Here is a 22781-nt window from a genome sequence, read left to right as displayed (position 1 = left end):
GTGAGGCCTCTCTTCCTGGTTATACTAGAGGGTCGGGTCATCGTCTCACTGCATTTTCCTATAGTAGAGAGCAAGTAACTGAGCTGCCTTCTCTTTCTCCTGAGAGGGACACTAATTCTGTGAGTTCAGGGCTCTACCACCCCTGTGACCCCATGGAACCACAACTGACCCCTGAAAACCCTCCTTCCAAATATTGTCACATTGGGACTTAGGGCTTTAAAAATGTACTGTGAAGGAGAGCCACGAAGGAGAGGTAATGAAACCGGGGTAGCATACACCTTAGAGGCATCGTTTTCAGAAAGAAGAGACGGAAGCTCCAGTTGTATCTGGAGCTGCCCCTGGGATGCGTGCTGCCCCTTGTAACTTGGCTGTAATTGTGCCATTTGTGTAGTGACAGAGTAGCAGCAAAGCCAGCGAGACTGTAATGTGGACACCCAGGGCAGGCCCTCCTAAATACTTCTATTGACAATGGGCTCCCAAAGGCTACTGACCTCGAGCTAGCTAGCCTTCCATCACTGCGAAAATGTCCCTGAGGTCCTTCAACTTAAAGGAAGAAGGGTGTGTGGGGCCGTGGTGTCAGCGATTTCAGCCCTTGGTTGCTTTGCTCTTTTCCTCTAAGGACCAAAATGAGGCTCTGTATCATGGTAGATGTATGTGGCAGAGAAAGCCACTTTGCTCAGGTGGCCAGGAAGGAAGGAGGGAGGGAGGGAGGGAAAGAGAGACAGACTAGGGCGGCTAGGATCATTGTCACCCTTCAGTGACCTAACCTCTCTCCAATATGGTCTGCCTCTTGAAGTTCTAATAGCTCTCAGTAGACCCAGCCTCTGGGGCACGCTTCAGATCTAAACCCTATAATGTTTTGGGGGAGATTATTTTAGTGATTGATTTAGCACAAGTAATGTATAAAATATCTAGTTGACGTTAGTACTTAATAGAATGGCTATCCCTAGTTGGAAAATCTCATCAGCGCGTGGTGTCTGCTAGGAGTTGGGAAGCAGACAGATGACCTGGGGGTTTTCAGAGCCCCGGAATCCAGCCTGTCACTCTAAGTGTCTCAGGGTTGGTTTGCCTTGTTGACACTTCCTTTAAAGCTCCCATAAAGTGAAGGATCCCTGCCTGCTACACCCTCTCTTTTGCCCAAGTTCTGGGAGGACAGCTTTGGGTGTCTGAGGTCAAGCCAACCCGAGACCACTCCCACCTCCATTGCTTGCCAGCTCCGAAAGCATGGGCAGCTCCAAAACTTCTCAACCCACAGGAAGACGAGACACTGGTCTTACTGAGTTGAAGAAGATTGTGATGTGACCACTAAGCGCACTCCTGTTGCTGAGTACACAGCACAGCTCGATCTCGGATCTAGGATCTCCTGCTCATGACTCTGCTGGATTGCCAGTTCCTGTCCTAGCTCCTGTCCACACCCCGGGGCCAGTCTAGTTGTGACATAATTTCCACTGTAAAGTTTGTTTCTTAGTATCAAATCCTCCATGGAATCAGTATTCCATAGCCGATGGATGTGAAGGTGTGGTGGTCACCGTTGGCATGGGGCTACACACCACCTGTCTGCTTGTAGAAGGAACGTCATCTGTCCCTTAAGGGACATCATTTGAGAATCATTCTTTTTTATTGCTGCTTCCTTATGGTCTCAGCTTGTAATCCTAGTATGACATAGTGTGACTCTCCATTTCTGACCTTGATGGGGCTCGTTCTGAGTCCTGTTCCCTGAGCCAGTCCAGTGAGACTGTAACATAAACACCTTCTGACATCAGAACACCCCAAGTCCTCCCATTCACAAGGAACGTGGGCACGGGAGGGCTTTTAAATCTTTCCACTTACATTTCCTTGACCACCCCTACAAGTGGTCAGCCACTCCGTATGTGCTTTGCTAGTTAATACATCTACCTCATTGTCTAGGCCTTGGGACTCACCTTCCCTGCATGCTCGAGCCTACGCTGTGAATGTGAAATTGAGTTTGCCTTGTTCACTGGGAGTGTGCATATAAATAAATCCTCAAGTCAGGAGAAATGCACGGTCACGTTCCCTGCCCTGTCCTGGTGTTTTCTTTGTGAAATTGTGTGCAGGACAGCAATGGACAAACCGAAAGCGTGGAGCCTGGGCCACTGAGGTACAGGGATGCCCTCAGAGTCACAGTGATGGAAAGCCAGCTAGCACCAAGTTTATATCCCATGTGAAGATGAGAATTTAGGAACGCCTCCCTGCTGTCCACTTGGCCACAGCTACTCAGGGCCATGTGGCAGAGGAATCTGTTGTGATACACCCTGTGTTTCCTTCAGCCTCTGAAAGATACATTTGGCTGTCTTTTTTGTAATTACTTTACTGTGGTTAAAATTCATCTCCTGCTGAATTCACCCACCTAAAGCATACAGTTTGGTGCTTTTTACTACACTCACGGTTGTCTCATAACCACTGGCAACTGTTCCTCTGACCCGTGTCTCTAGGGACTCACTTCGTCTAGATAGACCCACCCATCCAATGATACATTGTTGTTTGTGTCTGGCTTCTTTTGCTTGGCATCATGTTGTTAAGGGTCATCCACCTTGCCACATGTGGAAATATTTTTATTCCTCTTATTAAACAGTAATAATCTACCGCTATAGGAAAGCAGCGTCTTCCTCGCCCCTCGATTGATGGACATTTGAACCATGTCCCCCTGCTAGTCTTTGTGAATAGTGGCTGTAAGTGTTTATATACAAGTCAGTTTTCAGCTCTCCCAGGAGGTAAGAGTCTCAGCATTATCGATTGCCTACTAGGTGCAAGACGGCACTGAGTATGTCCTATCTCATATACTTCTCACAGTAGGCCAACAAGTAGCTTTCCTCCTCATTTTTCAAGTAAGGAAACAGATCCATTAGTTCATATGGGTGGAGTTGGGGTTACAGCCCGGTTCTTCGTGATTCCCTTCACACTGCATCCTGAGGCTGGGCCGCTACTTGTACTGTATCTCTCCAAGTCATCCACACTGCTTAAGTCCAGATGATGGGTCCCTGACAGCCATTACCTGAACTGAATCCCTCCACTAACCGCTGAGTTCGTCTTTACTATTCCGATGCTCAGTAAAGAAAAGATAGTCAGAGGAGTTTCATAGCTCACCTGGGACACATGGCTCATGGGCACCAGAGACTGGCGTGTGAGCATTCCACAGTACTCTGCAGCTGCTTCCCTGCTCCCACAGCTGTCCCTCACAAATGCGTAGCCTTCTCCTTCCTCAGGGAGTTTCTTGTTGACTTAGAATTCCATTTCCAAAAGGGTTGCTCGTGTGCACCTTTCTGTGTCCATGTCTCTGAGGGTATTTTAGAACCTGGGCCCAAGGACTTCAGACAGGTAGGACCCCTGGTGGCCAGTTGTGGTACTGCATTGCTGCTCCTGGGCTTATGCCATAGAATTCATTGCTCTATGGCTAGAGACAGAAGCGTACACGGAACTCTTTCTGGAGAGTTCTGTGGATGTCGAGGCGGAGAGGGATTTGGGGAGCTGTCTGGAAAAGGAAGGTGGCAGTGTGGGGAGGGTGGAGAAGGGGGATGGGCAATGGCAGTGGGTGGCATACCAACTGTCTCCATATGGTTACCTGCCCACAGCTGCTATCTTGGATGACCCCATGGAGTGCAGCAGAGGGGAACGGCTCTCCATCACCCTGGCCAAGAACCGCATCAACCGCGCACCAGAGAGGCTGGGCAAGGCCAAAGTCGAAGTGGACATCTTTGAGCTTCTCAGAGACAGCGAGTACGAAACTGCAGAAACCAGTACGTAGACTGGACAGGCTGGCAGAGGAAGAGTTGGTGGTGGGCATGTGCCTAGTGCCGGGCCTCTGATACAATGTCTCCAGGGGAGGGAGAGAGTTACACGCTAGGAAGGCCTGTGAGAATCTCAGCCCAGATGAGACTCCTAGGTACTATGTGAATCCTTAATTGGATAGAACATTAATTCACCAAGTAATCCATCCATACATCCATATATCCATCTCTCCATTCGTTCGTTCGTTCATTGATTCATTCATTCACTCATACATTCATTTATTCATTCACATCCTGGACATTTTCTATACAGATACTTGAACTAAGGTTTGTGGATGATTGGGAAAAACCAGTATAAAGTACAGCTTATGCTTTGGTACCTTCTTCCTTCCTTCCTTCCTTCCTTCCTTCCTTCCTTCCTTCCCACCCTTCTTTCCTCTTCCCCTACTTCCTTCTCCTTTCCTTTCCTTTTCCTTTTCCCTTCCCTTCTAGTCTTTAGTAGTTCATCATTGATAAAGACTTTCACTTTACTGAGGCTGGTCCAGAGCTCAGGAAATAGGCCAGGCTAGCTTTGAAGTCATAGCCATTCTCCTACCCGACCCAGCTCTGCCTTATGTTCTTGTGCTGAAGGCAGAAGTGTAGGAAGATGCTATGTGCTGCTATGGAGTATGACTATTTTCTCTGACTGAGGTATTCAGCCTATCTATACCTCAGTTTATTCATCAGTAAAATGGGAGTGCTAGGTTCTACTTTGCAGATCTTGCACATTGGTTCTGAGGTTCCTGTGAGTTAAAAGATGGGAGAATTCCCTGTGAATTGTAGGATTTCAGACACAGTAGGACCCTCTAGTGAGTCAGAGCACGTAGGGTGGGTCCCATGTGCTGGATGCCTCTTTAACATCTGACAATTGTATGAGAATTAGAGGCTGTTTCCTCTATTTGAGGGAAAAGAGCGATACTCAAAGGTGTGGGAAAATCATCCTGAGCACAGAGCTTGCCTGTACAACCTGCTTCATCGCCCTTGCTAGCCCCTGTCTGGTGCTGGCATTGCCTGGTGACTTAGAGGAACTGAGCCCCTGCCTTGTAGCCAAGCCAGAAATGAACAGCTCCAGTGCAGAAGGAAAGCAAAGAGTATCAGTCGATTTTCTGCTTCTCTGTCCAAGTGCCAGAGACATCATTTAAAATGAGGAGATGCTCGTTTGGTGGCACAGTTTTTGAGGTCTGGGTCCATGACTGAGCATTGTGGAGAGGCTCATGTTAGAGTAAAGTTCTCTCCTTGTGGTAACTGGGAAGCAAGAAGAGATGGGAAGAGGGGGAGCAAGGCTCCCGAAACCCCTGTAAGGACACGTCCCCAGTGAACTCACTTTCTTCCACTGGGCCTCACCCCCTACCACCATGTGATGACCAAGCCTTCACCATACAAGCCTTTGAAGGACATTTGCACCCCAACTGTAGCAAGGGTTGCTCAGGCCAGACACATGATGGCACTGTTTCTGTAAGCCTTGGGGTGTCCCTCTTCCTTTTCCAACCCCAAACCAAATGAATAAAAGGACAATGATTGGTGTAACTATTGGTTACTAGACCCCGGTCTTCCCATGAAGAGGCAACAGTGCTATATATTGCTCTACCCTGGGCTGTTAGGGCTGCAAGAAAGGGAGCAGGTTCTCACTGGTTTAAGTACAGCAGATGATGGGGAGGCAGGCGGTGGTCCCCAGCCCCACCAGCATCTCCCTGTCTCTCTGTCTTTGCGTGTGTGTGTGTGTGTGTGTGTGTGTGTGTGTGTGTGTGTGTGTGTGTGTGTGTGTGTCATTCCTTTCTCTTTCTCTACCTCTGCCTCTCCCCCGTTCTGTTGCTTCTCTAGAACCCTCTTGTCCTTCTGGGTCAAGACTCTTCCCTCTGCTGGTTAGTCTTCCTCTCCATCCATCTTACACTGTGTCCTAATGAAATTAATTTTGATTCCCAGGATGATACCCTGTGATTCATCGCCCTGGAACTTTTTATTGAGTGTTTCCTCTATGATTCAGGGTGTTATACACCTGGGAACAGTGTTGGAAACAAGGTAGATAGGGACCTCTGGTCTCATGGGAGTCCTTCAGAGGATACACTTTTTCAGTGTCAGCCTCCCCCTAGAACCGCTTTTATAATACATTTCTATTAAGCTTTGGACACTTTCTTGCCTTTGAGGTATTCGTTCCCCTTTTAAGAAGGGTGATACAATGTACTTTGATCACATTCATCCCCATAACCATCTTCCCAGTCCTTCTGTTTCCATTACACGCCACCCATCCGAACTAAATGTCTTTTGTTTGTAAATAACCCACTGCGTCTGCTTTGTGCTGCTTTGTAGACAAGGGTGTGGGGCCATTATCTGGAGCATGGCCAACCTATCAGGGGCCACACCTCTAAACAAAACCAACTCGCTTTCCCCTGGCACCATTAACTACCCAAACCCCCTCAGCTAGGGGAGGGGCTTGTGGGCTCCCCCCCACCCTCCACACTGGCTTGATCTTGTGTAAGTCTTGCTCAGGCTCCCACAGCTATTGTGAATTCATGTTTGCTGCTGTCCGCCATGACCAAAGGACACAGCTTTGCTCTGCTCTTCCCTGCTCTCAACTCTCATATCATCTTCTGCTTACTCTTTCATGATGTCCCCTGAGCCTCCAGGGGAGCAGTATGACATAGTATGACATAGATCTCCCACGTAGTACCTGTTCCTCCGGAAACCCAAAGAGGAAGATCTCATCAGGACTACCCACCTTGCTTTTGTGGCCAGTCTCACAGGATGCCGATGTTTGCCGGGCCACCAACAGAGCTTGACTATCCTTGGGGACAGTGTCCTCTCCTGGTTCAGTAGCCTCGAGTGACACACATTTCTCCAGAACAGGGTGTGGTGCGCCCAGTACGAAAACATTCATTTATTCACTCGAGAAGTAAATAGATATTCAACAAGTGCCCCTTGCACCTGGTTCTAGCCAACAAGAATTTATCAGGGAACAGAAATATCTCCAAGAAGACGTCACGGTTAATTTCTAGGATAACAAAAGGAAGACAGATTGCTTGAGATCTTCCAAAAAAGAAAAAAGAAAAAGAAAATCAGAAATACCAATAGCTTCTCTTGAGTCTCCTAGTCTGGTCTGTGGAGTTTCTGCACCTAGGCGTCAGACAAGCGTCTGGATTTCTTCATAGCTCTTTGAAAACCAACCCTGTCCTTCCCTTCAGTTCTTCAGGGCCTCCCCAGCAGGACTCAATGCATATGTGCGTATTGTGGATGATGTCATTGGTGGGAAGAAATTTCCTCTCCCAGTGACCCACACAGCCCGCCTTGGAGAAGTCAAGGTATCTAAAATATGAAGCCAGATGAATCAGGGCGTAGAGGAAATTGATATCTTTATTCCCCTTTGCAGGGCTTTGGACATCTCTTTAATGTCCTTTTAGGCACCGAGGATTTTATTAGCAAGTGGCCTTCGGTTCAGCTTTTGTATCAGTGTGTTTGAGGCAAGCTTCAGATGGGTTCTGGAGTTTTCTACCCCCAAAGGTCTTTCATCTGATGAGTGTACCACCACCATAGGTTTTAAATACCACCTAGATAGTTCTTTGAAAGGCCAAGCCTAGGTTTTTTTTTTTCCCCCTATATTCAGGGAAGGGAACAGGTGGATGGTGGCTTCATGCAGTGGCTAAAGCAAGGTGAGCAGTCTCTCCAGTGTCCATAGCAATGCAGGAAAAAAGATAGGTAGATTGAGGAACAGGATCCTGAGGATGGAGAAGGTTAGCCACCCTGGCCCCTACTTAGGAAGGGGGTCTAAATGGCATGACAGGATTGTGGGTTTGAGAACTGGGTCGAGCAGAGTGCTACCTGTGTGGTGTGGAAAGGCCATTTTTATGCCTTAGGTTTGCTGATGTGTCAAATGATAGTGACAGTCATGTTGTCTTATCAGAATGGTCCATGCAACAGTAACGGTGACACATGCCCCTTGGTGGGTGCACACACGGGTCTTCAGCAAGCTATAGAGCTTTGGTTGTTTACTTTTGCTCCTGTCTCAGCCGTGCATGCTACCTCCCCTCCGCTACCCTCACCATCACCTCTTCTATCCTGTTTCAAAGCTCAGCTGTCCCCGAGGGCAGGCTCCACTCTCTCTGAGGCTCGTGTTAGGTGACCTGCATAATGTCTACATCCTGCATAATTGGATGTTCCCAGTCTCTTTCCAGTTTTCCTGAATTTGATGGGCCTGACGGCTTTGAGCCTTTGAAAGTTGTGGTGGGTCACTTTGTGCCAGCGGCTGGTTCGTACCACAGTCTGAGATTTCCCTGGGCTAGTGGTCCAGGTCTGATTTTCATTGCTAATTGAAGACATTTGCATGGATCCGACGCCTTGGATGACTCCCCCAATCCCTCACCTATCACCCTGTGGCCAGGGACTGTGCTTCAAGGAGATGAAAGAGACTGCCGGTGAAGGATTTGGTTGTGCAGAGTCAAGGCTGTGACTGAAGTTGGGACTTTAGCAATTCAGCAGGGCTATTTGGTCTTACTGAAGTAATAGGCGCTTTTCAAAAAGCTCCACGTACCCGCACACTTAATGAATCACACTCAGGGTGGGCCAGCCAGTCCAGGAAAGTGGAGGTTATTTTGAGGATCAAAGAGGTGGGAGTATAACGAAGATGAAGATGCTAGCGTCGTCTGCTCGCCGCCGAGCACAAGGCTCAGAGATGGAAAGTATCACACAGGGCATTAATTAACAGCCAACCCGGAAGCTGGGAAGATACGATGTGGAAAATCAACCCCCGTTCTGTCTGGGTTCAAATAGGCAGGTTTTCATCCAGTAGGTTTAGTTAAAGTGAGGGTCACTTACAAAGCTTCCACCAACACTCACGGGACTCCCCCCACCTCTGCCCTTTACCACCACTGCCTCAGGCTTCCAGATATTTGATTTGCTAACTCCCCCTGCACAGCTCAGAGATCTGAAGTGAAAGGAACGGACAAGACCTATTAGGCCATTTCCTCCCCCCCGCCCCCCAGCCCACTTGGCCCTTCTGGCTACCCACTGTATCTTATTGCCATCTCTCCATCACAGCCTTCCTTTTTGCAAGGAAGCCCTAAGAGGCATCAGATTAGGATGCCCTTTGCTCCATAGATCGCTCTGTCTCCTGTGGCGAATGTGTTAGATTTAACTGAGCACCTCCCCTTTGCCACTCAAATATCCCCAGGCTCAATCACTATGTAGCCTGAGTCAGTTTGAAGCTTAATTTACTGTAGAGCTAGAAGCAGGCTTCCTGTCGACCCCTTACCTCTGTTTGCTTCGGTGAGGCAAGCATACCATCCACTGTCCACACTGTCTCCCCTTGATATCCAGAAGGTTCCCAGGGAGCCGGGACCAAGGAAGGCTCAAGCATTCCTGGCACAGGACACTTGTCTGATATATTCTGATTCCATCTGCAAGTCCACTCCTCCTAGGCTTCCAAGATTCTTGAAGGCTAGAGATCATGAACTCCACAGATTCAAGGTTCCCTCAAAATCAATCCAAAGCACCTGGAGTGATGGCTCAGCGGTATAGTGCTTGCTATCTCTGTAAATTACAGCACGTGGAGGGTGGAGGTTAATAGATTCTCTAGGCTCAGTGGCCAGTCAGCCTAGACTACTGCTTGCTGAGTTCTAGCCAAGCAAGAGACATTGTCTCAAAACAGAGCAAGATGAATTGTGCTTGAGAAACAAGACCCAAGGTTGACTTCTGGCCTCTATGAGCATGTGTGGGACACACACACACACACACACACACACACACACACACACACACACACACACACACACACACACACACACACACACACACACACACACACAGTGTCAGGATAACGAGACGCTAGAAAGCCATGCAAATTGTGAGGAGTCATTCAGCAAACATTCTCAGCTCTGCTGTCTGAGATCACTACTGCTCAGGTGCATAGTGAGGACTCAGAAACACACAGAATGGCAGTGCTCAGAAACCATATGGTCCAATCCTCTTAAGTAATTGAGGCTCCTGATTTTTTTCAAGGAAGACATTCTTCAAAGTGACATAAGTCTTAGGTGACTTCTAGAGGTGTCGGAGAATGGCTCAGACAGGGCCTACATCAGAGCTAGGACATAGGCCTGATGGTAAAGCTCAAGGCAAAGCCTTGGAATGTTCCATAGGTGAAGAGGCCTAGCACCCCAGTAGATAGTTACATTAGCTGGAGCAATGGTTTGAGCCCGGACAGTGGGGGTACAATGGAGCGAAGTGGCTGATGAACCTACAGCAGACATAGTTGATGGTCAGATGTGAAAGTCAGTAAAGACCAACACTCACATTCAGGGCTGGGGTCACCTGTATGCCCCAGAATTCTAACCTTGGTTCTACCACATCTCGAGCTCATGTCTTATTTCTCTAATTCCTTGTGGGAGAAGAATCAGATTTCTCTGGAAATGGGCATACACAACACTCTCCCTTCCTGAGGTTAGTGGGGGCGGGGTGTATGAGAATGGGAGTATTTAACACACTCGGAGTAGCGCACAGCCTGGTGTGTGCTCTCAGCAACTTTGACCCATTTTTGTGAAGCCTAGATTCATGGCTCCTTCTCAGTGGTGGTGTGCCTGCCAGCCGGATGCCTGGCATGTGGGAAGCCCCAGGGAATGGCGTTGTGCCTTCCTCAGTGGTTTGTGACTCTTAGGGAGGGAGGTGGTGGTGGCGGTTTCTGGAACCAGGCCACACTGTGTAGCATGATAGTGTGGTGAGATGTCCTCCTCAACCCACACACACTGCCTTCCCTGGCTCAGCCAGCAAGACCACCTCACTCGACCCACTGATCACCTTGGGGACATGAACAGGGGGTATCCCTGAAAGCTTTGGTGCCAACGGAGACTGTGTGTCAGAGTAAACAGAGGCAGTTGCTGCCTCATTGTAGGGGCCTCTTGATGTGTTCTGCATGCAGCAAGAAGGAGGTACCTGCGCCATGCTGCTCTCCAGGACCTGAGTCATGTCCAGTGTTTTCTGCCCCACGGCTCTCCTGGTCCTGTGAAACTGGGATGTTTGGCACCTGAGGGTAACTGAGTGGCTCATCTAGAGCTACCTCACCAGGGACAAGGACCTCCACTCGGTGGCCTCTGGATTAACCTCTCTGGACCACATGCCTCATGGCCAGCCTTCACCATCCTACATTGTTCCTACATGCCCAGCTCCCTAGACGGATGTAGAAGGCTCAGAGACGCTTCTCCATGGGGCTGCATCAGCACCTCCTGGTCTTCTGTTCTCTTAGCTGGTCTTTCCTCTGATGCCTGGAAAACAGTTGTCCTGTCCGTGTCGCATACATCTTCTTGTATCCTCACTTCCCCATTCCCCTGGAAACAGTTAGGGGCATCTGTTTCTCTTCCTTGATAGCCCTCCCAACCACTCATTGCCCTCACTCTGGTGGTTTGGGCCTGTGGGATCCAGGCCCAGAATTTCAAGAGATAAGGTTTTTTTTTTTTTTTTTTTTTTTTGTGGATGTTCCCCATCCACCTCAGGGATTCCCAAGCTGTGCTACTGATAGGAGGACCATCCTATTTCTCGAGACTCATCTTGGATCACCTCAGTTCAGTAGAGCAAGCATCTGGTGAGCAATTGCTTTCTGCCAGGTCTGGACAAATGTCCCGATGCCCTCAAGAGTTTATAACCCAGTTGAAGTCAATGGATAAATGGATGTGGGTCTGGAGAGCTCAGAAGGGCAGGTCCAGCACCCTAAGCTCCTGATACGTTTAGAACTCAGAGTGTGTGTATACGCATGTATGTGTGTATGTGTGTGTGTGTGTGTGTGTTTGTATGTGTGTGGTGAGAGTGTGTATGTGTTTGTGTGTATGTGTGTGTGGTGAGAGTGTGTGTGTATATGTATGTATGTGTGTGGTAAGAGTGTGAGTGTGCATGTGCATGCATGTGTGCATTTTGAGACTATAGAAAGTGCACATAGTACATATGCCAGACAGTGAAGAATGTCTCCATGTGCAAACGAATGTATTTAATAGTCACACACTGTACAGGTTGAAAAAAAATCCCCAGAATGAAATGCATGGGACCAGAAGGTGAGGCTTTGAACTGTTGGCATGGACCTTCGTAGAGGAGAATTCCTAATAATCACTATATCTGAAATCCTAGGTCTCAAGTGTTTTGAGCATCATGCCAGTGCTCAAAAAGTTCCTGATACGAGTTAGGATTTTTGGATTAGGGCTGCTTAGCTGATAAATAGCTACACGTCTGTCTACTTAGATGAGATTTTTACCACCCTGCTTTGAGGTAACACATCCAAATTTGGGATTATGACCTTCTGTAAGATTTATCTTTAGGAAAAAAAAATCCCTCTGCTGGCAGCCATCACAAGTATGCTTGGGGCGGACGCTGGCTGGGCACTGAGAGAATAAGGGAATTGCCTTGTTGCTACAGGCAGCTGGCTCAGAGGCAGGACAGAGGTGCTGTGTTGCCTTGGGGCGGGATCGGAGCTGGGTGCTGGAGGATCAATATGAGTTTCCCAAGCAGAAGAACAGGGCCTAGACCATGGCAGGCTGGGAGTGCTAAAGGACCCCATCTTAGAGAAGTCTTTTCAAGTAGATAAAATAGCTGACCATGGAAACCAATTACTTAGAAAAGCAGCGAAAATATTTTAATAGTGATATATTAATATCTGTGCTCTTTTAATGTATTCATAGGCAAGCCCAGCATTGGGTTAACCACTAGAAGAAGGTTGAACGAGTCATGAATATAAATGATGTTTGCGATGGGATATGAAAACATTGGTAACTTCTGCTGGTGACAAAGGCACATGTGCTGCAGATGCACTGTGCTTTAGAACATGCACTGACTGCAAAGGAAACGCTAAGTTCAGTAGGCTTACAGAGAGGGGCGAGCAGCAGCAGCAGCAACACCATACACACAGACTCTCACCACACACACAAACGCACACACACACACACACACACACTCTCACCACACACACAAACGCACACACACACACAGACATGCACATGTACACACAGAGACATGCACATGCACACACACTTGCACCACACACATATAAACACACACACAGACATGCACATGCACACATACACTTGAACCACACACATACAAACACACACACACAGAGACATGCACATGCACACACACACTCTCACCACACACATACAAATACACACACACATACACCCCCCCACACACACATGCACACTCACACTCACTACATACATACAAACACACACAGAGACATGCACATGCACACACACACTCTCACCATACACACACACACAGACATACACATACACACACTCTCACCACACACACACTCTCATCACACACATACAAATGCACACACACATATACACATACATGCATATACACACACACTCTCACCACATATACACACACATGCACATGCACACATGCACACACACTCTCACTGCACACATACAAACACACACATACACACATACATGCATATACACATACTCTCACCACATACATACACAGACACACTCACCACACACACAAACACATACACACATATACACACATTCTCACCACATACACATACACACTCTTACCACACACACATACACATGCATACACTTTTACCACACACACATACACATGAACACACACACTGTCACCACACATACACAAACATACACATGCACACATATACACTCTTAACACACATACAAACACAAACACACACATACATGCATATACACTTACTCTCACCACACACACACACACACACAGACACACACACACACACACACACACACACTCACCCTTTCCCACCCCTGACTGCTTGTCACAGAGCACAGGTCACTGGTCAGGTAGGGAACAGCTGATTTAGGCAAAGCTAACCACTCAGAGGGAGCCTGGAGGAGGCAGACAGAGTCAGGCACAGAGCCAGAAGAGGCACGGGGGCTGCAAAGGCAGGGTGACAGGCAGATCAGACCTCTTAAATTTTACTTGTCATTGGGAGATTTTTTTTTATCACATTCCTTACAACATATTATAAAAAGAATACATGCTCATTACAGAGAGCGAAGAAATAAAAAAGGAAGAAAACCACAGAACATTCTCACTGCCAAGGCAGTGTCATAGAACATTCCAGTTAATTGCCATTCTCTGTGGAAGGCTGTGGTTTAGGAGTTGGTCCCAGGGCCAGGGGTCGAGCTGTCCAATCTACACTCTATTGCTTAGTTTCCTTGTCTTGTTTTGGTGTCTGTAAAGTGAAGATGCCAGCTATTGTACCTGTTTCATCAGGCTGCTTTAGAATTACATAAATCCATCCCTAAGATGTTCTCTAAGTAGGCCATGGTAAATGTTGGCACTAATCATATCTTCTTTGGCCCATTCTTCAATACCTAACTAGCTCCAGTATTGGCTTAGCATGAGCTTCATGTAGATGCACATATAATTTTACATCCTACTTAATTCTCTTAATACTATTATATAAATAATCATAATGCTATTATTAACTGTTCAGATACATCTTAAATACCTAAATACAGTTCTATTTGGGCATATGGCCCACTCTTTATAACTATTCCTTGATGGTTAAACATTTAGTTTATTTCTAGTTTCCCCTGAGAAGTCTAGCTAAGCCGTGGTTCCTTGCTGTGTTACTACTCTAAGGGCTGAAGGGTGCCCAGATACATAAGACAGACCAAAGGAGGTTTTCTGATTATGGCTTACCCCGCAGCATGGAAAAGGATTGTAAATGGAGATCCCTGGAAACAGAACCCTTAGGAGGTGAGGTCAGATTGGCAGAGCCTAGGGAAAGGGAAGGTGAGGGAGAATCAAGAGTGACTATAGCTTTGACCTCCAGGAACTAAGGGAAGTGAAACCCAGTGGTTAAGAACATGAGCTTTGGTGTCAGATGGACGTCTAAGGTCAAGACTGGATCAGCCATGTATTACCCATGTGAGCTTGAATGAGTTACTTATATACTACACCTTCATTCCCACAGCTGTAAAGTAGGAATAAAATGAATCTTCCTTAGGGGGAGGAAGAGGATTAGGAAGAGATGACAGAGGAAGATGGAGGACACATTATGGGAAGACGGATGAATAAAAAAAAGGGATGATGTATTTGTATGGAAACGCCATAATGAAACTCATCACTTGTGGCCAACTTTAAACATTAATACATTTGGAGGGATGGGGTGATGGCTCAGCAGGAAAAAGCCCTTACTGCTCTTGCAGAGGACCTCAGTTTGAATCCTGGCATGTATGTTGGATGGCTCACGACCATCTGCAATTCTTACTACAGGGAGTCTGATGCCCTCTCAGACCCAGGCCATTCGGCAACAGAGTCCATGCTCATTCTACACTCAACTCTGCCGTACTGAGCAAGAGTGCCAGAGGGCAGGTGCCTTGGCTAAGACCAGCAGGTGCTTGGAATGTGATTTTGTACTCAAGATATAAACCATTTGGTAGGGTCACCTGGGCAAATGCGGCAATGATAAGCTTGTTCAGGCAGAGGAAGGCATAGATAAAGCCTGGATTAAGCAAATAAGAAAGAACCATTAGCCAAGAGAGAGAATGTCAGAGAACTAAATGAGAAGCAGTGCCAGACGGTGTTATGAAATCCAAGGAATAGCATCACCAGCTTGTCATATGCTAGGGAAGAGAGTCAGATGAGAACCAGTAACAGGTGGTGATGATCTTGACAAAAGTACATGCAGTAGAACAAGGTAGGCTCAGAGGAGAGAGAGAGAGAGAGAGAGAGAGAGAGAGAGAGAGAGAGAGAGAGAGAGCGCCTGTAAGCATGGAGGTGATGGAGGTGCTGTAGTCATGGAGGAGAGAGCTGAGGGAAGGTATGGCTGGAGAGAATCAGTTTGTACAGTGAATGGGGCCAGGGGCTTGAAGCCCAAAGCTGACTCTGACCTTGACCTATTATGTGTCACTTAACATCAGGAGGGAGGACTCCTCTTGAAGGCTGCCATGCTGGGGATGATACTGAGAGCGTCCAGCAGGCAGGGGGAGCTATACTGAAGGCCTGAGAAGACTTCTGAGGCTCATTCAAGGTCGGGCCTGGTCACCAGACTGTACGCCCCTGGGGATGGGTATACTTAGTACTGTTGAGTCTTCTGCAGCTTTGAGATGTTGGAGGCCACAGGTGAAGAGAGGATATGGAAGACCCGAAGTTCACATGGCAACCACAACTCTGTGAACCATGGAGTCCTCCCCTGGGGCCTGCACCCCATGCAGTTGGTCCCATGGCTTTTGTGGCTGATGGTTAGGGTTCTCTCCAGACTTCAGGCATGGCTTGGTGTCTTCTTCCACAAACCAACAGGCAATCTTTCCTCACTTGCAGTTTCTGGGCCTGGGAAATGAGCTCTGTCATGAATAAGAGAGAAATGTGTGTGGAGCTGGGGTTTCGGTTGGGGCTGTGATGTTGGATCTTGCAGTGTTGAGCCTCTGTGTGAAGCCAAGGGTGGTATGTTGGCTCTGGCATCATTGATGTGTGCAGAAAATGACCTTTGACTCTTTCTGTTCCCTCGTTTCTTCCCATCTGCCACCTCTCAGTCTCTAGCACTCCGAAACTTTGATTCTCCCTTCCTCTTCTGACCACAGGCCCCATCATTCCGCATCCAGTCATGAATCCAATCTGGGATTCTACCTAGAAAACATTGTGCCTGACATCAAAGGTCACCGGGCCAAAAGGGATTTGCAGTCTAGTGAGCAAGTGAGTCTAGGGAGATGGTTCAATGGGCTAAGTGCTTGCTACACAAGCATGAGGACCTGAGTTTGAATCCCCAGCTCCCACAGAAAATCTGGATATAGTTATACACATGTGCAACTTCAGTGCAGGGTAAGGAAGATAGCTGGACCTCTCGGCTCACTGCACAGCTACACAGGCTAGCCAGAGGGTAAGACCCAGGTTCAGTGAGATACCTTGTCATAGAAATTAAAGTGGGGGGCAGCATAGGATGACTTCTAGTGTCCACATTACAAAGACACACACACACACACACACACACACACACACACACACACCACACACACACACACACACACACACACACACACACACACACACACACACACACACACACACACTTCCTCTGACTTCCACAGCCTGCTTTTCACCTCTCTGCTAGCATCTCTCAGCCGCCCCCAGTAGCCTGACTGTCTGCTTTTCTTCTTCCTCAACTGTCTTTGTCTGAGGTGTTAAGACATGGAAGGCTGGCTACCACCTAGACCTCGTTCCTTTGCAGCAGCTGTGTTCCCCAACACTCTGCAGAGCAGACAGGGGGGGGGGGGCGCACCTTGGATTCGCTATTTCCTCTGTTCTTTGGTGATGGCTTGGACAATTTATACCCCCATATGTTGTCATAACCTGGGTCATTTCTTCGTTTAATATTGTCCATAAACACTAATAAAACTGTTAGAGAGCCTAGCAGGCCAGGGAGAGGAGGGACTTGGGTTTAGAAGGGACGGACAGGAGCCTGGGTTGGCGTGGGCGGAAGGTGAGTGTTGGGTGATGATTTGAGGACTTAGTCAGGGCAGAGCTTCGGCTGCCCCCTCTGAGCGCTGTTTTCTTTCCTGATCCTGTCTTTGCCCTGGCCACAGTGTGTCAGATCCTCCCCAAGGGAGTGGTCGCTGTCCTGGGACCGTCGTCCAGCCCAGCCTCCAGCTCCATCATCAGCAACATCTGTGGAGAGAAGGAGGTGAGTGTGGAACTGCCGTGGCAATGGTGCCTGTAGATTGCATCCTTGAATGCGGGAAGTGCCCAAGGAGGCCAAGACGTTAAGGACATCAAAAACGCAAATGTGAGGTAGAATGGCCCCTGGGGGACATGTCCTCTTCCCAAGTGACGGGAAGATGGAGATTTGGTAACAGGATTTCTAAGATAAGCTCAATGCCTTAGTGCTCCAGGACAGGGCAGTGCCTGCGGTGACCTCTCTGATGCAGAGATAGGGCTGGTGCTCTGCCATGGGGCTGAGGGGACAGAGGTCTGAGTTCCTCACCGTGGTCAGTGTAGGCAGTGTATTGGTGGCCTGATATTTGGGATTCTGGGGAAGAGCGCCTTGGGAGGAAGAAGCCTCTGCTCCGTTTTATTTCGAGAAATAAAACGCAAAGGCCTCTGCCTTCTAAGTGGGTGGGAAAGAGATTTTATTTTGTTTTCCTCATTCCTGCCTTTGCCCTTCCAAGCAGAATGCTGGTCTTCAGGTATGACCTCTGCCTGGAGTCTCTCCGGACCCAGAGTCTGGAGGCCACGTCCTCTGGTTCCGGTTCATGGGACAAAGACAGGATGGGAGACAGGTTTCCTAGCAACTTGCACTTTAGAGAGCCTGCCGATTGAAGGCATCATCATGGCCCTTTTAGAAGTTGCCGGTCTTCCACCTGCAAATACATGCCCAGAAGACAGCGGGCAAGAGGACAACACTCCCCCTCCCCCTCCCACACCCACACCCCTACACACCCCTACACACCCCACCACTCCCGACTCCCCACCCCCACTCCACACATTTCCACATCCCACACACTCCCCACACCCCCTACTCCAACACCCCCACACCTCCTATACCCCCACATCTCCACCCACCCCCATCCCTGCCCTGCACCAGCCTCCCTCTGTCCCAAAGCCTTTCTGAATGACTATGTAGGAAGCAGAAAGAGCTTGGACTCTGGGGGGAAGATGGGGAGGCAGCATCACCTCCTCCTCAGGTCTGTGCTAGAGACCTGAGGCTTGGCTTTCCAGCAGCGTCTGAGGTGGAAGAATAGCCAGTTGCTCCTTCAGAGAAGGCCTAACATCCCCACAGCAAACCACCCTTACCAAAGTGGGGGAATCACAGACAGGCTTCTGTCTACCCAGCTTCCTGGAACTGACCCCTTGATGCCGTGACCAGGGTTTGTGTGTAGGTCCTGGGTTTGTGAGATAACCTCCTCTCAGAACTGTTACGTTTAAGCATTTTATGGTCCTCGCCACCCCTGTTCCAAGGCTGGATTTGCTTCTCACAGACCTTCAGAACACCGCCCCCATGCTCAGTTAACCCTGAAGATGCTTCTTAGGCAAGCTCAGACCACAAAGTCACTTCTGTCCTGCCACAGCGTCTCATGGGCTCAGCCAGGAGCTGCCGTTTAATTTAAATCTCTCTCGCTGGGCTTCAGGTGACAGTCAAGCTTGTGGCGGTTGTTACTCTAGCCTTGGCTCTCTGATCTCCACCCAGCTAGGTTGCCGGCAGCGTTTGAGCTCCCACATTTCTTTGGCTAATTCCTTTTCCTTCCTGTTTTCTCCCTCTCTCTACCACACTCCCTTCCCTTCACTAGCCCCTGCTCTCCTCCCCCAGCTCCCACTCCAAAGAGCCCTGTCTTGGAGATGGAGTTGTTTCACATTGGCTTGCATGACCTTTCAGGACAGGGGCCACCATGGGAGCCACTGATTTACAGCGTCCTGCACAGTCCAGTCAGGAGGCACTGCCCAGACAGCAGCCAGGCAGCTACCTCTCCTCTGTCTGGTCATGTTCTTTCCAGAGCGACCTTGCCTGCCACTCAGATTATGCATTTTGGTTAATATTTTATGAGGCCTGACTCTGGGGAAAAGCCATGGAGTCCTCACCGTGGGCTCCAGCCCTTTAAATGCTGCTAATATTTCTGAGACCCCATGGCTGGCTGCTTCCTGCCTCCTGCTCTCCCCTCAGCCCCACTGTGGTGACTTCCTGGGACGGATTTGCAATCATGAATCAATCAGGGATTGATTTTTCTCCAAGAAAGAGAGCAAACTAGCAGGCAAGGCCTAGCTACCCTTGCCCAGGCCACAAGCAGCTGGCTGCCTCTCCAGCAGCCTTCCAGAGGCCCCTGCTAGTGACGGAACACTTATGTCCACCCTCCCTTACACAGAGATCAGGGCCTCTGGAAACTTCTACAATTAGAGAAGAGAGAAGGGAGAGAAGTTAGGCACTGTCCACACAATGACTGTGTGCGGGTTTTCTGGGCTGGTTCCCTCTTGACCCCGAATCACATTCTCTCTTCCTGGACTCTCAGAGACACCCGAGGTCCCCTCTGTTTTGATGGAGGTTAGCCAGGTTAAATGGTTTGCTCCTGAATCACACAATGGAACCTAGAGGCAAAACAGTCTGCAGGCTCCAAAAACTACCTATTCTTCTCCCCAAATGAAGGACCCCTCCTCAGATCCAGGGCTGGGAGCTATGAGTTCATCAGTGTCTACAAGGACTCCTCACCCTGGGTGGGGGTGGTAATGGGCAGAGCTCTTTTGTCCAGCTGCTACAGAAGCTCAGTGGGCTGCCAGTCACACAGGGGGAGTAAGGTCAGAGACTCCAGTGTCTGGATCTGAATGAGCCAGGGCACCCGGCCCATCCCAGCCTTGCCCTTCCTCTCATTTGTCACCTCTCTTGCCTTCAAGGTGTACGTGCTACTCACTTTAGATGATGCAGGCAGGAGGAAAGCACGCGGTGAAATACACTGGGTCAGCTCTGATCTTGAGAACCACCCCTCCATACTTCAGGCTTTTGTCAATTCTGCACCATGCAGTCCCTGCTGGGGGAAAAAAATATGGTTGTGTTCTGTCCATGGGTCAGGGACTAAGCCTCCTTGAATTCAGTAATTTTCTCTTCGGATTTTACTAGATCTTTGCTCTCTTCCCATCTCAATTTCTGAAGAGCTGGTTTCTGGCAGACTTCTCTCTAAATCGGAAAAGGATAAGATGGTAGAATCCTATAGAGACCATCACAGCGTCATCCCCAGACCCCTGTAGCAGAGCCTCCGAGCAAAGCCAGGCCAAGAAAACTGTAATCACATCTGACTAATCCATTCTAGAAGCCAAGCACCCCATCACCAGGAAATCCTTCCTGCTGTCCACTTTCAATCTCACTTGCTTTCGCATCGGTACCGACTCACGGTCCGTTTCCGCTCTCCCAGCTCTGAGCACCAGAGATGAGAGCGTCTGAATAAAATCAAGGTGGATGGCAGCTTATTGCGATTTAACTTCCCTATTACCTACCAAATAGCTTAAGCTGTCAATAAAGCCACCATTGGTGCCTCTTAATATCCCCTTCCCAGCCAAGAGAAGGAACATGGCACCTTCTAGAAACATCACCGGTAGACGTGGCGGGAAGCCAACACTGCTCTGATGAATCCAGGGCAGGTGTCTGTCCATCTGACTCCATCCAGAGGCTCTGAGTGACCCTCAGGATCACTGCTGTCTGCCCCCACCCCCACCCCCGCCGCCCCTGGGATTTACCCAGAGAGCTTTCTGGGAATGACTATATACCAGCTCTGTTGGGTTGTACTGAGAACCTCCTCTCTAACCTATAGGGTACTGGGTGTCTCTTCTTGACATCTCTGCTCCAATTTATTAGCTACAGATAATAAACTGTAAGGACTTCAAGAGTGATTGCACCCATACTCTACAGAGTATATATATACATATATATATACATATATATATATATACATACACACACACACACACACACACACACACACACACACACATATATATATATATATATATATATATGTCTCTAGTCAAAGGGCGGCTTGTTCCGGGTCTTGCCAGGGATGCTACCATGTCGTACTCCCATGGACTTGGAGCCCAGGTCCTGCACGCTGCTTTCCTCTTGGTGCGTTGTCAATGGTGTTCAGCAAAAGAAGACTTGTGCTCAGGCACAGCCTGGGTCACCCATCCTGCTCTCCATCTCTCTGCCATTCTGCATCTAGATTCTCCTTGTTGTCTTTTTTTTTTCTCTCCCTCTCTCTCTCTTCTTGCCAGGTCCCTCATTTCAAAGTGGCCCCAGAGGAGTTTGTCAGGTTCCAACTCCAGAGATTCACCACCCTGAACCTTCACCCCAGCAACACCGATATCAGCGTGGCTGTGGCTGGGATCCTGAACTTCTTCAACTGCACCACCGCCTGCCTCATCTGTGCCAAAGCAGAATGTACGTACTCCCCGGGCTCGCTCCGTGGCCAGACGGGCCGGTCTTGTTTATTTCTGTCAGGCTGTGGGCACCTGCAACAACCCAGGAAGGGGGTGTCTCTAGGATTCTACTCTCACTATAATAAACACATGCAATCCTCTCTCTCTCTCTCTCTCTCTCTCTCTCTCTCTCTCTCTCTCCCTCTCTCCCCCATGTGTAAAAGAGAAACAGTGCCCATAAGCACCCTTTGGCATGGAACTAGGCTGCAGAGAGACTGGCCAACTGCCAAGTCCTTTTGTATCTGCAAACTCAATTCCCACATTTTCAGCCTCATTGTTAAGGAGATACAAAGAGAGAGGGAGAGAGAGAGAGGTGGGAACACAAAATTGAATGCATTTCTACTTGATGAGCTGAAGAGTATCTTCCCCCGGAGAGCAGGTTTTGCTGATGGAACAAGGTCCAAGGTCAATCCCTGATAAAGCATCCTCTTTTCTCTTTCTGCAAACACGGGTTTGGAAATGCATTTTCTGCGCCTCGCACACAATTTCGAGACGTAGATTCGGTGTTTATGAGATTTAGCTAATTTGAGTCAGCAAACATGTGTGTTCGTGGAGCCCGGGTGGCATTCATATACCTGCTTATTGTCGGTTTAGATGCTGGCCTCTGTGTGTCCTGGTGGCCAGTGCTTGAACCTAGCATGTCACCTGCGGAGGTGAGCGATGCAAGTTGTTCCTTACCCTTCGGGTTGCCATGGGCTGTGCTCATTTATGGGTGTGTGCTCTCTTCTGCCGGGACCTGTCTTGGACTTGTCTGAGCTGCTCTAAGCAAGGCCTCCCTCTATCCTCGAATCCAAGTAATATCTAAAAACAAAACCACGGGACAGGTCAGAAGTACCCACTTCAACCCACCTTACCCTTGACTGCCTCCACAAGTACACTTTTGTGTCCATCCTCCAGCTTTTCTGACTGTCTACTCAGCAAAGCCCGATCTCCCATATGTTTTATCTGTACCTAATTACTACAACCAGCCAGGGGTTTGAAAGCCATGGCAGTCCCCGTTTCCAAGTTGAGGAAGTTGAGACTTGGAGGTAAATTGACTCACTCCTTGTCCTAAACCTTATGCAGCAGAACCAAACAGGTCTC

At 48.7% G+C, this 22781-nt stretch overlaps 1 protein-coding gene across 1 annotated transcript in view; it reads left to right on the top strand.

Moving 5' to 3' along the window:
• Grik4 (glutamate ionotropic receptor kainate type subunit 4) overlaps positions 1 to 22781 on the top strand; it is a 431073-nt gene that overhangs the window by 248988 nt on the left and 159304 nt on the right. The window contains exons 4-6 of the mRNA XM_032911594.1: positions 3591 to 3755; positions 17333 to 17430; positions 21495 to 21660. Coding sequence (XP_032767485.1) covers positions 3591 to 3755; positions 17333 to 17430; positions 21495 to 21660 — 429 coding nt within the window. The remainder of the gene's footprint in view (positions 1 to 3590; positions 3756 to 17332; positions 17431 to 21494; positions 21661 to 22781) is intronic.

Source organism: Rattus rattus, chromosome 8, assembly GCF_011064425.1.
Source record: "Rattus rattus isolate New Zealand chromosome 8, Rrattus_CSIRO_v1, whole genome shotgun sequence".
Lineage (NCBI taxonomy): Eukaryota > Metazoa > Chordata > Mammalia > Rodentia > Muridae > Rattus > Rattus rattus.
The sequence above is the reverse complement of the archived record's forward strand: the minus strand, read 5'-3'. Positions and strand labels throughout refer to the sequence as shown.